The sequence below is a fragment of the Phascolarctos cinereus genome, unplaced genomic scaffold (assembly GCF_003287225.1).
Source record: "Phascolarctos cinereus isolate Bilbo 61053 unplaced genomic scaffold, phaCin_HiC Scaffold_3;HRSCAF=262, whole genome shotgun sequence".
Taxonomy (NCBI): domain Eukaryota; kingdom Metazoa; phylum Chordata; class Mammalia; order Diprotodontia; family Phascolarctidae; genus Phascolarctos; species Phascolarctos cinereus.
Window position 1 is genome coordinate 209,530,878 of NW_027555736.1, and position 14,630 is coordinate 209,545,507.

Consider the following 14,630-nt stretch of genomic DNA (forward strand, 5'->3'; position numbering starts at 1 on the left):
CTCCATCTGTCTTCTGAAACTGTGGTTGTGTGCCCATCTTTTAAATCTTATGGAGAAGATAGAATGTAGTACTTTAATGCATGAAATTGACAAGACACACTGTGTCCCAAAAGTCTTGGTTATGTTAATAATGATATTATTAAATAATATAAAACTGCCATTAAAGGTTGAAACAGCACTAAGACTTATGGGACAGCTCATAAAAGAGGCTGGGGACTAAAGCCATGAAACAACAACAATAAAAAATCAGTAATTGACATAAAAGGAAAAACAGGTTTAAAGAAAGTCCCCATGAGCATAGAATGTTGTGTTTAAAGAAGGAGACAGAGACTACACACAAACACAAAACTGAGGTTAGTGAAAGGCAAAAGCTAGTTTTAATGAGAGATGGGTGTACTTACCTAGGGTAATAAGGAATGCAGAGTTCAGAAAGACTTCTTGTGGCTTCTTTAGGATTTTTGTGTGCAAATAATAATGCTGGTAAGTGACTGAGTGCAAATAAAATGGACTTGATGCTCATTTTTTATTCTATTTTAGCACATCAGGTCCACCTATCTGGCCGGGAAGCACCTTTTTCAAGAGAAACGGAGCCCTTCTACAAGGTAGGTCCCCAGCTATCATTTGTTTTTCCCACCACTGTTCCTTAATTGTAGCAAAGATGAGTTTTTCTCACAGTTCACAATGGATGTCCTCATTCTGGAAAATGAGGAGTTCTGTGGGTTGAATCATTTTATTTCCTTCTATTTGTTTTCTCCTCCAGTCTCTTGGAAATGACGAATTACTAGTTTGAGATGGTAGAAATATATGTCTCTGTTTTCTCATTTCTTGGGCTGTTGCCTTGCTCCCTATAAGTTCCAGCTGTGTTTGGATTTCTTGGTGAAATTAGGATTGTGTGGTTCTCATGGTATGATAGCAGCAGAAACAAGATCAATAAAGTCAACTCCTTTATGAAGGTCCCCCCTTTTCCTTATTTTGTACGTCTGTGATATTTAGCAAGCTGTGATGGTGTTCGGAGACTTAATGGTATATCCTAACAGTGTTTGGTTTATCCTCAAAGTTGGCAAAGTTAGTTTTCCAAAGGTGAATTATTTGCTTTGTTTGTTCTCCCACACCCCACACCCCACCCCTGGAATATGGAACCTGACTCTTCAGCTGTCTTCCCCACAAAGCCTTGCTCACATCCTCAGGGAACATGAACTTCCGTTACCATCTGCTTAAAGGAAACTAGGTTGTGTGGGCAAACATGCACCTAAAGCCCAAATTGAAAAAGTTTGGGGGAACTACCCAGTGTTTAGGGTCATCGGCACCATTTGTGTGGATGGTTGGGAGGTGGTGCTGTACCAAGAATCAACTTAGTCTTCTCTCTAACGTGTCTTGGGACTCAGAATTGTGGTGTCTGTCAAGAATGGTTGAGTTTTCTTCTATCAAAATTTTTGAGTGATTGGTAGCTCTTCTGGGCAGGAGGTAAAGAGTTTGAGTTAGTTGTCATACTTTTAAGAAGCGTTTTCCTAAAATGCACAGGCCTAACAACAGCCTTCTGCATAGGGAGTGTAATAAAGACTTCTTGAAATACATTTTACCTTAAAATTGTAGAAGCAGCTCACACAGTGTGTGCAATTAAATGACCTTGTTGTTGTGCTGTAGGCTGGATAATTTGGTGTCTGCATTATCAGGAGGCTATGAAATCAGTGAACTTTGGAGTTCCTTTGCTTTTCTTCTTTATACCAGCTGGCTTTCGGCAGGTAGGTTCCATTAACACTAATCTTAATTACCATATTATGTCTCCAAAATGTTGGCAGGAGAATGAAAGACTCTGTTAATAGCTTGTAGGTAGAGCTCTATCTGTAATCAGTGAGCACATTTTTTTTGAGTCCATTTTTAATGTAGCCAATCTAGATAGAAAGCAATAAGAAATTAAGCCTTAGTATTTCTTATTAATTTCAAGGGATTGTTAAAATTTTTGCTCCAATATTTGAACCTTCTGATGAAAGGAATTTTCACAGAATTTGTAGAGTGGTCAGTCCTCAGATCATTTTATCTTGTACCAAGAAGATGGATGGGTTCTTATTAAGTTCTAATTCATTCATTAAGAGGATGGTGTAGCAGAATAGATAGGGTTCTCTGTTTGGAACTTCTGAGTTCAAATAATACCACGGGCAGCTACCACGTGACCATGGGCAAATCACTTAACCTCTCAATACCCCAGACAGATATACAGTGGTATCTACAGTTCCACACATTGTGAAATCGTAGATCCAGACCCTTAACATTTCTCCTTTGGATGTAATTGTTCAAAACATCCTCAAATTTTCTTTTGATTGTCATCCAGGCTGTTGACCTTCCCTTGAATGATCTGTTCTGTGAAATCCTGTCATCATGATAATACAGTTTTGTCTACTCCCTCCCACTCCTTTTTTTTTGTCCCTTTCCACCCTCTTAGCCACATCCTAAGAACCAAACCTCTTTAGCCACTTGTTGAATTCAAAGCCATTAAATAAAAGCAGTGTGGTATAAAATCCTTAGTTTGGTAGCCAAAGACCTCATTTCAAATAATGTCTATGCCACTCCCTAATCTTGTGACCTTGGGCTTCTCCCCACTGAATATCAGTTTCCTTATCTGTAAAATGAGGGAGATGGGGTACATGGTTATAAGATCAGAGAAGCAGAGACCTCAGAGATCATTTTGTCCAACACCCTAATTTACCCGACAAGGAAGCAGAAACCCAGGTAGGTTAAGTGATCTGTCTGGGGTCATGCAAGGAGTAAGCATCAGAGGCCCTGGATATGAACCAAGTTCTCTGACTCCAGGCCACTTTTCTTTCAGCCCTAAATCCTATAGACATCATCTATTCTTTTTTGTACGTTTGAAAATTGGACAATTTGGGGTAAAAAGGATGGGATTGGTAGGTTAAAGCAAGGGAATGCTTGTTAACTTTAATGTTTTATCGTAGGTTTCCTTTACATTCTTTAAAAAAATGTTTTCTAGCAGTGGATAGTTTTAATTGAATAATCTACTTGTGTAGTTCTTTAATAATTTTATTGTGACTAGATATTTTAGGGCTGTGTGTAACACAGCCCAACTAAGGTTTTTAAAATGTTTTTTCTTTAGAAAATTCAAAAGCACTTTTGTGCTATTAAATGTTAATACTATTATTTATAATTTATATAATGCTCATTTTACATAATGCTTTAAATTTTATAAGGTACTCCTTTCACAGTTGCCTTATGATGATAATATCACTGCCTATATATAACAGATGAAGACTTGGAGCTATGGAAAGGTAGAAGAATGTTCGAATTATGCCAGTAATAAATTAAGGAAATGGAAAAATCTAGAATCTCTGTGTCTTTCTCTGTCCTCTTCACACCCAAGAAGTTCTCTGACATATTTGGTATGATGTATGTAGTATTTTTTTTTTAATCAAGTCAACCCAAGTAGAATTCAAGTGGTATTGGAGTTGAATAAGAGATTGAATCAAAGGGTAGTAGTTAAAAATCATAAAGATCTGTGATGGTAGCAAAAGTATGACTAGAGTGCAGATGTTTTCCGTCTGTCCTAGGAAGACAAGAGGAGGGAAGGAGGTTTTGATCTGCAATCTGAGGGATTTAAGTTAGACATAAGGAAGAATTTTCTGACAGTGATGTGATTGCATTACATATCTGGAAGTGTTTCCGGGGGGAGATTAAGGAATCTTCCTGTTGAGGGAATGAATGTTTCAAAACAAGATAGATTCACATTTATTCATGAATTAATGAATGAAAAAGCTCTAATTAAAGGCTTGCTTATTGTACAAAGCGCTGTGCAAAGTTCTGTGGACACAAATAGAAAAACAAGGCACTGGTAACTCTTGAGGAAGTCACATTCCAATAGAGGAAGCCAACTTATGGAAGAGGGTTCAGGTCCAGGGCAGATGGAAAGGCCCTGTCATACTTAGGGTGCTGTAGAAGGGCAAATGGTAAAAAACCCAATGGTTCAGATGGCAAGCTTGGATGGAGTATAGAAAGAACAAAAGGCCACACAGTTCAGTCATAATTTCTTTTGTGTCATGAGTAATAAAACTATATCTAATTTTTAATGTTAAGCCAGTTGGCAGTGCCCAGGGTCTTTAGTGGTGAGAACTTTCTTTTCTGGTTCTACTTCAAGTAGCTGCCTAGAAGATGGGGGTGGGGTGCAGTTCAACTATGTCTCCACTGGGGCTGCTCTCTGAATAAGGGGACAGATGGTTTGGAGGCAGGGCCAGTGGTCTAGGGGGCTGCTGCTGCTTGGGGCTCTTGTCCACCAATCCTGGGTGACAGCCTCCATTAGAGCCTACTAGGGGAGAGAGGCTAGTAATGGTCTCTTCCTCCATGTTCATGCTACTTCCTATCTTTGCTCAGGGTTCATTGAATGAGCATTTACTAAATGCATGTTGTATACCTTGCTAGGTGCCTGGGGGTAAAAAGATTGGATTCTTGGTGTCTGTATGGATTCAACCCCACCACGTTTACTTTGCATATTTGTTACATTTTTTTTTCCCAGTGAGGTAGATGTGAAGGGATAGGGGTAGGAGGAGAGACAGACAGACAGAAAGGGAGGGAAGGTAGGAAGGAAGGAAGGAAGGAAGGAAGGAAGGAAGGAAGGAAGGAAGGAAGGAAGGAAGGAGGGAGGGAGGGAGGGAGGGAGGGAGGGAGGGAAGGAAGGAAGGAAGGAAGGAAGGAAGGAAGGAAGGAAGGAAGGAAGGAAGGAAGGAAGGAAGGAAGGAGGAAGAGAGAGAGAGTCCATTGAGCATTTTCATTTCATGAAGGTGATAAATCAACTGCCAGTGAAAATTGATGCTCAGGACAGTGTCCCTAATGTACCACGAGATGCTGAGTCATCAAAGAAAGATTAAGTTATGTCCCACATGTGGTACTTAGCAAAGCAAGAAATTGTAATAATATGGTTTAGGTATTAACTCTCAGTGAACCAGAGTACCACATGCCCTGAGTATTTTGGTCTATCTGGGTTTTATTGTACATCCAAAGAGAGCATAGTACAGGATATTCCTAACAAATTAAAGTACACAGTAATGTTTTATAAATTCTTGGTTTTTTTGTCCAATTTTTATTTTGGTAAATGCAGCATTAAACTGAAATCTAACATATATATCTGGTTCCCTGATGCAAAAGTGATTACACACCTTTTATTAACTATCTGTGTGCAGAGTGAAGTGATGAGAATTGGGAAAGCAACTTATACAATAAGAGCAGCTTTATATAATATAAACAACTTTAGAAGACATAACAGTGATCAGTGCAGTGACCGACTACAGTTCCAGAGGATGATAAGAAATCATGTTAGCCAACATCTTGAGAGAGGTAATAGACCCATGCTGCAAAATAAGACATGTGTTTTTGGGAACGGCTAATGAGTGGTTTTGTTTTGCTTGACCATGCATATTTGTTACAAATATTTCTTCCAGTGGGACGGGTGTGAGGGGAAAGGGATGGGGTTGGGGAAGACAGAGACAGAGTCTCCTGAGCATCTTTTTTTAAAAAAAATTCACAGAAGAGAACAGAAGGAAGGCCAGAAAAAAATCACAGACAAGTAGAATAGCTTTAAAAGTCACATATTAGACTTACTGTACATTTAAAAGAAAAGCAGATTGTGCATACTAGAGATCTGTTGTTTCGTGTACATTCTCTTCTTCTTATACTGTGTATGTGGGCATGCCCATGTTAGGTGGGAAAGGAAAGGAAATTAGCATTTATGTAGCATATAATATGTGCCAGGCACTGTGCTAAATGTTTTAATGATATTTTTTTTATTTTATTTTTGTATTATTTCATTGGATCTTCACAACAACCCTGTGAGGTAGGTACTGATATTATCCCCATTTTACAAATGAAGAAACCGAGGCAAACATAGATTAAGTGACTTTCCCAGTGTCATCACATAGCTAGTAAGTGTTGGAGGGTGGACCTGAACTCAGTTCTTCATAAGTCCAGGCCCAGTGCTCTATTCATTATGCCTCCTACCTACCTCTACTTAATTTAATTTAACTAATTTACTATTTAAGTTCAAAAAAAATTTTTTTTAATCCTTGGTTATAGCAAACAGTAGGAAGAGACTCGGTTTGATTTATGCAAGGCACAGAACCAGACATGTGATGTCGTCAATATAGGGAATTCCCAGAGTGAAAATTCAGTGACACTGTATGGTAACTTAAGTCTTGAAAAGTTGCCGATAGCTTGCCCAAAGTCACATTGCTACTGTGTGTGTAGCTATCTTCTTTCTACTTTGTGTCTCTCTTATGTAAACATATTTGTTTACATATTGTTTCTACCATTAGGGCATCTTGGGTGGCTCAGTGGATAGAGTGCTGGGCCCAGAGTCTGGAGGACCTGAGTCTAAATGTGGTTTCAAAACATTTACTAGCTGTGTGACCCAGGGCAAGTCACTTAACTCTGTTTGCCTCATTTTCTTTGTCTGTAAAATAAGCTGGAGAAGGAAATGACAGACCACTCTAGTATGTTTGCTAAGAAAACCCCAAACAGAGTCATAAAGAGTTGGACGTGACTAATCAATTAAACAACTCTACTATTACAATACAAACTCCTGGAGCACAGAGACTGTTTTTGCCCTTTTTTGTACTTTCAGAGCTTAACACAATGCTGGGCACATAGTAAATGCTTAATAAATACTTGGTGATTAGTTCCAGATTCTAAGACCAACCCTCTATCTACTACACTGACTTTCAAGGCACAGATGATTGACAGAATTAGCCAATTAAAGTATTTATAATTCCACTTAAGCTTCTTATTAATGTCAGGATAATAGCCAGCAATACATTACTACATGCAGTGCATGCAGGCCAACAGAATGGGGTAAGCTGAAGGGAATAAGCCGTGTATATCGTACCTACTGTATACAGCCAGGTTGCACAATGGATAAAGTGCCAGGCCTAGAATCACAGACTCATCTTCCTGAGTTCAAATCTGGCCTCAGACACTTACTGGCTGTGTGACCCTCAGCAAGTCACTTAACACTGTTTGCCTCATCTGTAAAATGAGCTGGAGAAGGAAATGGAAAACCAATCCACCAGCTTTACCAAGAAAGTGCCAAATGGGGTCATAAAGAGTCAGAAACAACAGAAAAACGACCAAACAACCACTGGAAAGAGGAGGTACTGCCCCCTTTCTTCGATTAGAAAGGAAGCTTCTTGAGGGCAGGGTCTGCTTCACCTTTTTTTTCTTTTTATCTCCAGCTCCTAACACATGCTTTTCATATTGCAGGACTTTGGTAAAATGCCTGTTAAGTTGAATTCCAGTTTCAGAACTGGAATTAGAAACCATTTCCACAGATAGATTTGTATAGTGTGAATTGGTACTCTTTCCTTTTTGGGGGATGCTCATGAGGCATCTTCATGTGATGGCTAGAATACCAGTTTTAATCCTTTGCCATTAATGACCTTTCACTTTCCCTCCTGGACTTGGTCTCTTCTCTAAAAAGTCAGATTCTCTGTGGTGTTATTTTTAAAATTATTCTATGTGATTAAATTTATGTAACAAAGTTACATTTTATTCTTTTTCCCCAAGTAGGAGCTGTACTTCCATGGCAGAAACTGTGTTTATTTCTTTTCCAGTTACTAATCCACCCATTCCCAGTGCCTCTTACTATGAACATAATAGCTGCTCAGTAAATGTGGCTTAATGGTTTGAAATACTGCCTGAATAAACAAGAGTTGGCTGAACCAGCTCCACCAAAGACACAAAGCTGGGAGTGGTAATTCAAACAATAGACGACATAATCAGGATTCAAACTGATCTTGACTAGTTGAAATGATGGGCTTACACTAGCAAGATGGGATTTTAACATTGATGAATGTAAAATCCTGTGGTGAGGCTCAAAAAATTAATTGTGCCAATACAGAAAAGACCTGGCTTAGCAGTAAGCAGTCTGGAGTTTTAGGTGAGTCATTAAGGCACCAGAGTGACTTAAAAAGTCATTTTTTAGGTGTGTTTAATAGAATTATGATGATCATACAAATCATGAGAAGTAATAGTTCTGCTGTAGCTCTCTCTGATCAGAAAGTTTGATGAAAAGAACATTGATTGGTGTTGAGTCTAAGACCATTGAAGACCTGAGCTGAAGTCCCAGGGGGTGGGAGAGAGGGTGACATGGTCAGACCTCCACTTTAGCAAGATCATTTTGACAGCTTTGTTGGGGATGGCCTGGAGAGGGGAGAAGCTTGTGGTAGACCAACCAGCAGGCTAACAGAATTGTCCTGGAGTCTTTCTTGTAATCCCTGGGGATGTGGAGGTGACAAGCATTTGAGCTGTTTTGCTTTTGAGCATGTATCTGCCTTATACAGAATTCTCAGGCACCCTGCCTTTGTCCCTACCAGCTCCCCGAGTACATTATTTACACAGGGCCTACTTGCATGTACCACACCCTATTTGGTCTCAAGTTTAGGCCTCTAAGAACCCTTCAAATTAGGAACAACTCTCCCTCTTTCCCTCCTTAATCAGATTTCTCCTGTTGTGGGACATTTGTAAGGGTGTATATGTAATCTCAACAAAGAATCCAACTCATTCATCTTGTTGAACTTGAGATAAATTGAAAGGGGACATTCTCCCTACAGTTTGGCGCATTAAGGTTTTATGGAATCACAGAGTGAGTTTTGTGAGTTCATTTAAAAAGAAACAAATACATACCATAAAGAAATGCATTTACACTAGAGTAGAAAACTAGAGGAGAAGGAAAAGAGGGAACTTTCAGTTCTCTTCTTAGCTCTTTAACCAGTTGGGAGTCTGACCTTTGCCAAATCACTGTGTACCTCTGCTTGCTGTCTCGACAGGAAGATAATAGATCAGAGTACGAGTTCAGCACAATCCTGTGCCTGTGAACAATGACACTTGGTCATTGACACAGCTCAGATACACAGTTATGGTTCTTAATCTTGTTTTCAGACTCTGCTCAGGAGGCCATAGGGTAGGACTTTGGCAAGTATGTGTCGGAGGTGTCAACTCTCGATCAATTTAAAGTCAATTAAACTTTTCATTAATTAGTTCAGCACATTTTTATTGATTATCTGCTCGCCAAAAGGCATTATGGAGGATATAAAGGTCTAAGGACCCCTGGGCCTTGCCCTCCTCCCCACTGCTACTGCTTGCTCAGGACTGCCAGGGATTTTTCTGTCCTGCAGATGAATTTCTTTTATGTGTCGTCTGCCTCACTTAAATTGTGAGCTCTTTGAAAGCAGGGACTAACTTACTTTTTCCACTTTAAATCCCTACTGCTTGGTACATAGTGTTTAGTAATGCTCCTTCCTTCCTTCTCGTTCTCAGGAATCCACGGTCTGATTGGAAAAATATGTAAGTACAAGGTGACATTTAATCAGTGCTATTTGAATGTTAAAAATTAGTAAGTGTGTAGGAATTCAGTAGAGAGCCCTTTGCATAGCCCTGGGAGGATCACACGGCATTGTAGAGAGATCCCTGGATCTGGTGTTAGAGTACCACAATTCAAATCCCATCTATTTCTAAAATATAGAGAGAATTAAGCCAAATTTATAAGAATACAGGTCATTCCCCAATTGGTAAATGGTCAAAGGATATGAACAGGCAGTTCTCAGATGAAGAAATTAAAGCCATGTATAGTCATATGAAAAAATGTTCTAACTCACTATTGATTAGAGAAATGCAAATCAAAACAACTCTGAGGTACCACATCACACCCATCAGATTGGACAACATGACAGAACAGGAAAATGACAAATGTTGGAGAAGATGTGGGAAAATTGGAACACTAATGCATTGTTGGTGGAGTTGTGAACTGATCCAACCATTTTGTATAGGGCTATATCCCAAAGAGATCATACAGATGGGAAAAGGACCCACATGTACAAAAAATATTTATAGTAGCTCTTTATGTGGTGGCAAAGAATTGGAAATTGAGGGAATGCCCATCAATTGGGGAATGACTGAACAAGTTGTGGTATATGAATGTAATGGAATACTATTGTGTTATAAGAAATGATGAGCAGGCAGACTTCAGAAAAATCTGGAAAGACTTGTATGGACTGATGCTGAGTGAAGTGAACAGAACCAGGAGAACATTGTACGTAATAACAGCTACGTTGTGCCATGACTAACATTGATAGACTTAGCCCTTCTCAGCAGTGCAAGGATCTAAGACATCTCCAAAGGTCTCATGATGGAAAATGCTGTCCCTATCCAAAGAAAGAACTATGGAGTTTGAATGCAGATCGAAGCATACTATTTGCAATTTTTTTTCTCTTCTGTTTTGTTTTATTTCCTCTTTCTTGTGGTTTCTCCTATTGGTTCTAATTTTTCCTTACAACATGACTAATGTGAAAATATATCACTCTCTTGGGTAGGGAGGTGTGGAGGGAAGGGGAAAAAATGTAAAACTCAAAAGCTTATGGAAATGATTGTTGAGAAATCAAAATAATAATTAAAAAAAAAATCTCTGCTCCCCCACCTGTGTTTTCCTTTGGGAAGTCACTCAGCCTAGTAGCCTTAGTTTCCACATCTGCAAAATAAAGGGATTAGACTAAATAATCTCTAAGCCCCTTCCCAATGAGATCCATAGTCCATGACTTTGAAGGCAGAACTTATTGGGAGGGGTGTGGGGAATGATTGTGGCTTGACTTGTCTTTTATTTTATATGCTATCAGTTGAAAAATATTATCCTTCAGTTGTTCATCTAGTTCAAATGGACCATCCTTTTTTTCTTGTCCTGTGGGAGTCTTGGCCATGTCTTTCTATAATCCTCGAACAGTGATTCCCATTAGCATTTAATAGATGTGAATTGAATTTTGGCCATAACTCAACCTATCTTCTCAAAATGAACGATTAGTATAAAATATATTAATTTGGGGAGGGGATGGTAGGTATAATCTGGATCTGTAATTTTATTATTGTAAAGGACTATTGGCATGGAAATTTTCTTCTCCAATGTAAATTGGCAACTCACTCATAATTTAGAATCTTAGAGAATTGCTTGGGAGGTTAAATGTCTTTGCCCACTGTCCTGTAACTGTCAAAGAGGAGACTTTAGCACAGATCTTCCAGACAGAGGGCTGGCTTTCTGTCCACTAGAGCTGGCATTTATAGAGAGGCTTAAGATTTGTAAAATGCTTTAAATATATTATCTCATTGAAGTATCTACCTCAATTTTTTTTTGTAATTGGGGGAAAAAAAACTATTTAGAATCCTGCTTTTTAAATCTTCCTTCTTTTGGCAATTAAGGATCCTTTCCCCTCCTTTTTCTTTTGTGTTTTAGGTGGAAATAAAATTAAAAGACTTGAACAGATATGTTTAAGATCTTTAAAAGGTTCTAAAGAGACAGGGGAGGAAATCCTAGGGTTCTCAATCTAAAAAATTTAAGAAAATCTTTCAATTTCCACATCTCAACAAAGTATTTATATTACGTAAGATTCTAGGCAGTTCTTTTAAAACTATTATACATACAGATTAAATAACAAATAGGCAGGATGGTTTAGACCAGTGGTGTTAAATTCAAATAGAAGCTGGGCCATTGTACATAAAGATCCCTGCAGACTGCTTATTGACTTTGAAAGCCACGTATTAACATTAACTATGTTCTGTTGTATTTTCATTTATTTTGTTAAATATTTCCCAGTTACATTTTAATTTGGGTCAGGCAGCTACATTTTTAATGCTTTTGTGGATGGATGGAGAGCTCACCTTAGAGCCAGGAAGAAGACCTTTGTGTTATTTAACCTCTCTGTGCTCTAGGAATCTGTCTCAGACTATAAATTGAAGAGAAAGTGCTGACCTATGTTGGTAGGGGAGTTTCTTCACTTAGGAGTTCCCTAAACCATGAAATCACAGGTTTACTTCGTATCTCTTATCCTTTATACACATTTTAAAATATTCAATTTAAATCACCCAGAAGAATGTATATTTATAATTTAACTCTTATTTCAAGTATTCTTTGTCTATGAAACAGAAAGACTAGAGAGCCCAGACCCTGTTTCTTCACAGTACATAAAATTTTTCAAATGCGAGGAGGAAAAAGAAATAAGGCAGGTTGACTTTTTTTTTATGTGGGGTGTCTGTGTGTGTGTGTGTGTGTGTGTGTGTGTGTGTGTGTGTATACACAGAGACATTTTTATGTAATTTCTAAGAGAGTTGTGAGATAAACTTATTAGGATGATAAATTATTTTAGAAGATTTTTCATACGAGTCGTTCACATTGGAGTGTTATAGGAGAGCATTTCAGTAGCTACCTGTAGAAGACTGTGGGTTAAGTTTACTGTGATTGTTTAGTTACCTAGACAACTGAAAGGTGTGGCTAACTACTTCATGAGAGGTCATGTTATAGTACAAATGGAGGGGTGTGTGCTGTAATTTTGCTTGCAGTTTATTTGACTCTTAGTTCTAAAAAGAAAAAAAATGCGTTGCTTTTTCACAGACCCTCTTTCCCTGCATCTCCTTCCTCCACCCTTCCCTTTTGCTCCTTTGGTACTTCCCTAATTTCTCCTTCTTTTCACTGGGCTTGTGTAGTGTTGGCATGGTTTGTGGAAAGAACCCTGGACTTGGGAGTCCAAAAATTTGGATTTGAGACCAGGTTCTGCCTTTTACTTTGGGCAAGACACTTAATGTTTCTTATAGAAACTTTTCTGTTCCTATATCTGTAACAATGGAGATGGTGCCAGGTATGGTGGCACATGTCTGTCATCCCAGCTGGCAGATCTCTTGAGCTTAGGAGTTCTGAGCTGCAATGAACGATACCAGTCCCTTGTCTTAACTAAGTTCAGTATCAATATGGTGAACCCCTGGGAGGTAATGGAAAAAGGGGGTGCTACCCGGTTACCTAAGTGGGGGGCAAATTGTCCCAGCCCTGAAATGAAGCAGATCCAAGTTCTCATGGGATTTCAGTAGTGGGATGAATCAGCCCATGTCCCTACATGTCCAGCCTGGGCAAGCTAGGGAGACCCAACCTTGAGAAAAGGGGGTGAGACATAATAACATAACAACTTTCTCAAAGGGTTATTATGAAGGTTGAAAGAAAAATTGCATGTAAAGTTTGTAACCCTAAGATAATATGTTGTTGGTGGTGGGGTAGTGTATGTACACACTTCAAGGATCCACATTTTCATCCAAGTGGTAGCTGCTTCTACCCATACAGAGTTTAGCCCCATTGTCTGAAATAATAGGTTGTCATGAATTATGGCTAGAAAATGAACTCACCACCTAGTGGCCATCCAGGATGTAGCAATGAGTCTGGTCTTCCAGTAGACGGATTGATCCTTCTGACACAGCTAAGTCTTCAAATGAGAGACAATATACTTGAAGCATGTCCAGCTTGACTGGGACCTGCCAGAACTTCAAGTAGCTATCTGTATCTCCCTCTAGGTTACCAAGAGGCATTACATTTGCAACTTAGCAGATGTATTACTACTACTTTGACTACTACAGCTACTACTACTAGCATTTACATGGTGCTTTAAAGTTTGAAGAGTTCTTTTTACATATATTGCCTCACTTGAACCTCACAGTAACCTGGTGAGGTAGGTACTATTACTATCCTCATTTTATAGATCAGGAGGTGGAGGTTAAATGACTTACCCAGCATCATTTGAGGTGAGATTCAGAGTCAGGTCTGTGTAACTCTTAAGTCCATTGCACTGCCTAGCTGAGTTAAAACAATTATGAGATTTAATTATAAGTCCATGCTCCCTTTGGGGTTGGAATTACCTTCCATCTATGGTGTGTGAATTGTGCATTTACCTAGTTATTTGCATATTGTCTCCCTTGCTAAAGTTTGATCTCTTTGAGGGCAGGGATTGTGTTTTTTGCCTTTCTTGGTTATCACCAGTGCTTGGCATAGGGCCTGGCAAATAATAAGCACTTAAATGCTTGATGACTGACTAACCAAACATGACCTAGCCAGTCTTTCTCTGGGAACTGATTTTGTTATGGGGTGTTAACGAAATGATCTTATTCTGTTTACTTGATAAAAATTGTGGCCGGAAGCTAGAGGCATGTATTGTTTTATGAATGTATCTGGTGGTAAAGGCAGAATAATCTAGGAGTTTGGTAGAATAACGCATTTGATAAGGTCGTAAATCTAGAACTACAAGGCATCTCAGAGGCCATCCAGTCCAACCCCCTAATTGTACAGATAAGGAAACTGAGGCTGAGGCAGGTTAAATGATTTGCCTGAGGGTCATCACGTCAGTTAACAAGCATTCATTAAGTACCTTATTGTGCCAGACACTGGTTAAGTACTAAGGATACAAAGAAGGGGGAAAATCATTCCTCCTGTCCAGGAACTCGATGGCTGATAGGGAAACAACATACAGACAACTATGTACAAATAAGATATATGTGGAGAGTTAGGTGGCACAGGAAATAAAGTGAGGTGCCTGGAGTCAGGAGGACTCATCTTCCTGAGTTCAAATTTGGCCTCAGGTACTTCGTAGTTGACCCTGGGCAAGTCACTTAACCCTGTTGGCCACAGTTTCCTCATTTGTAAACTGAACTGGAGAAACAAATGGCAAACCAGCCAAATATCTTTGCCAAGAAAACTCCAAATGGGGTCACAGAGTCAGACAGGACTGAACTGACTGAACAAAGAGGGAGATATACATACATAGACATAGACATACAGGGGA

The 14,630-nt window shown here is 39.1% G+C and overlaps 1 protein-coding gene across 6 annotated transcripts in view; it reads left to right on the plus strand.

Annotated features, from left to right (window-relative positions):
- Positions 1-14,630, plus strand: part of FOXN3 (forkhead box N3) — a 504,847-nt gene that overhangs the window by 357,501 nt on the left and 132,716 nt on the right. For all 6 annotated transcript variants that reach the window (XM_078151439.1, XM_078151440.1, XM_078151441.1 and 3 more), the window contains one exon: positions 538-602. In XM_078151439.1, the coding sequence (XP_078007565.1) occupies positions 538-602 (65 nt within the window). The remainder of the gene's footprint in view (positions 1-537; positions 603-14,630) is intronic.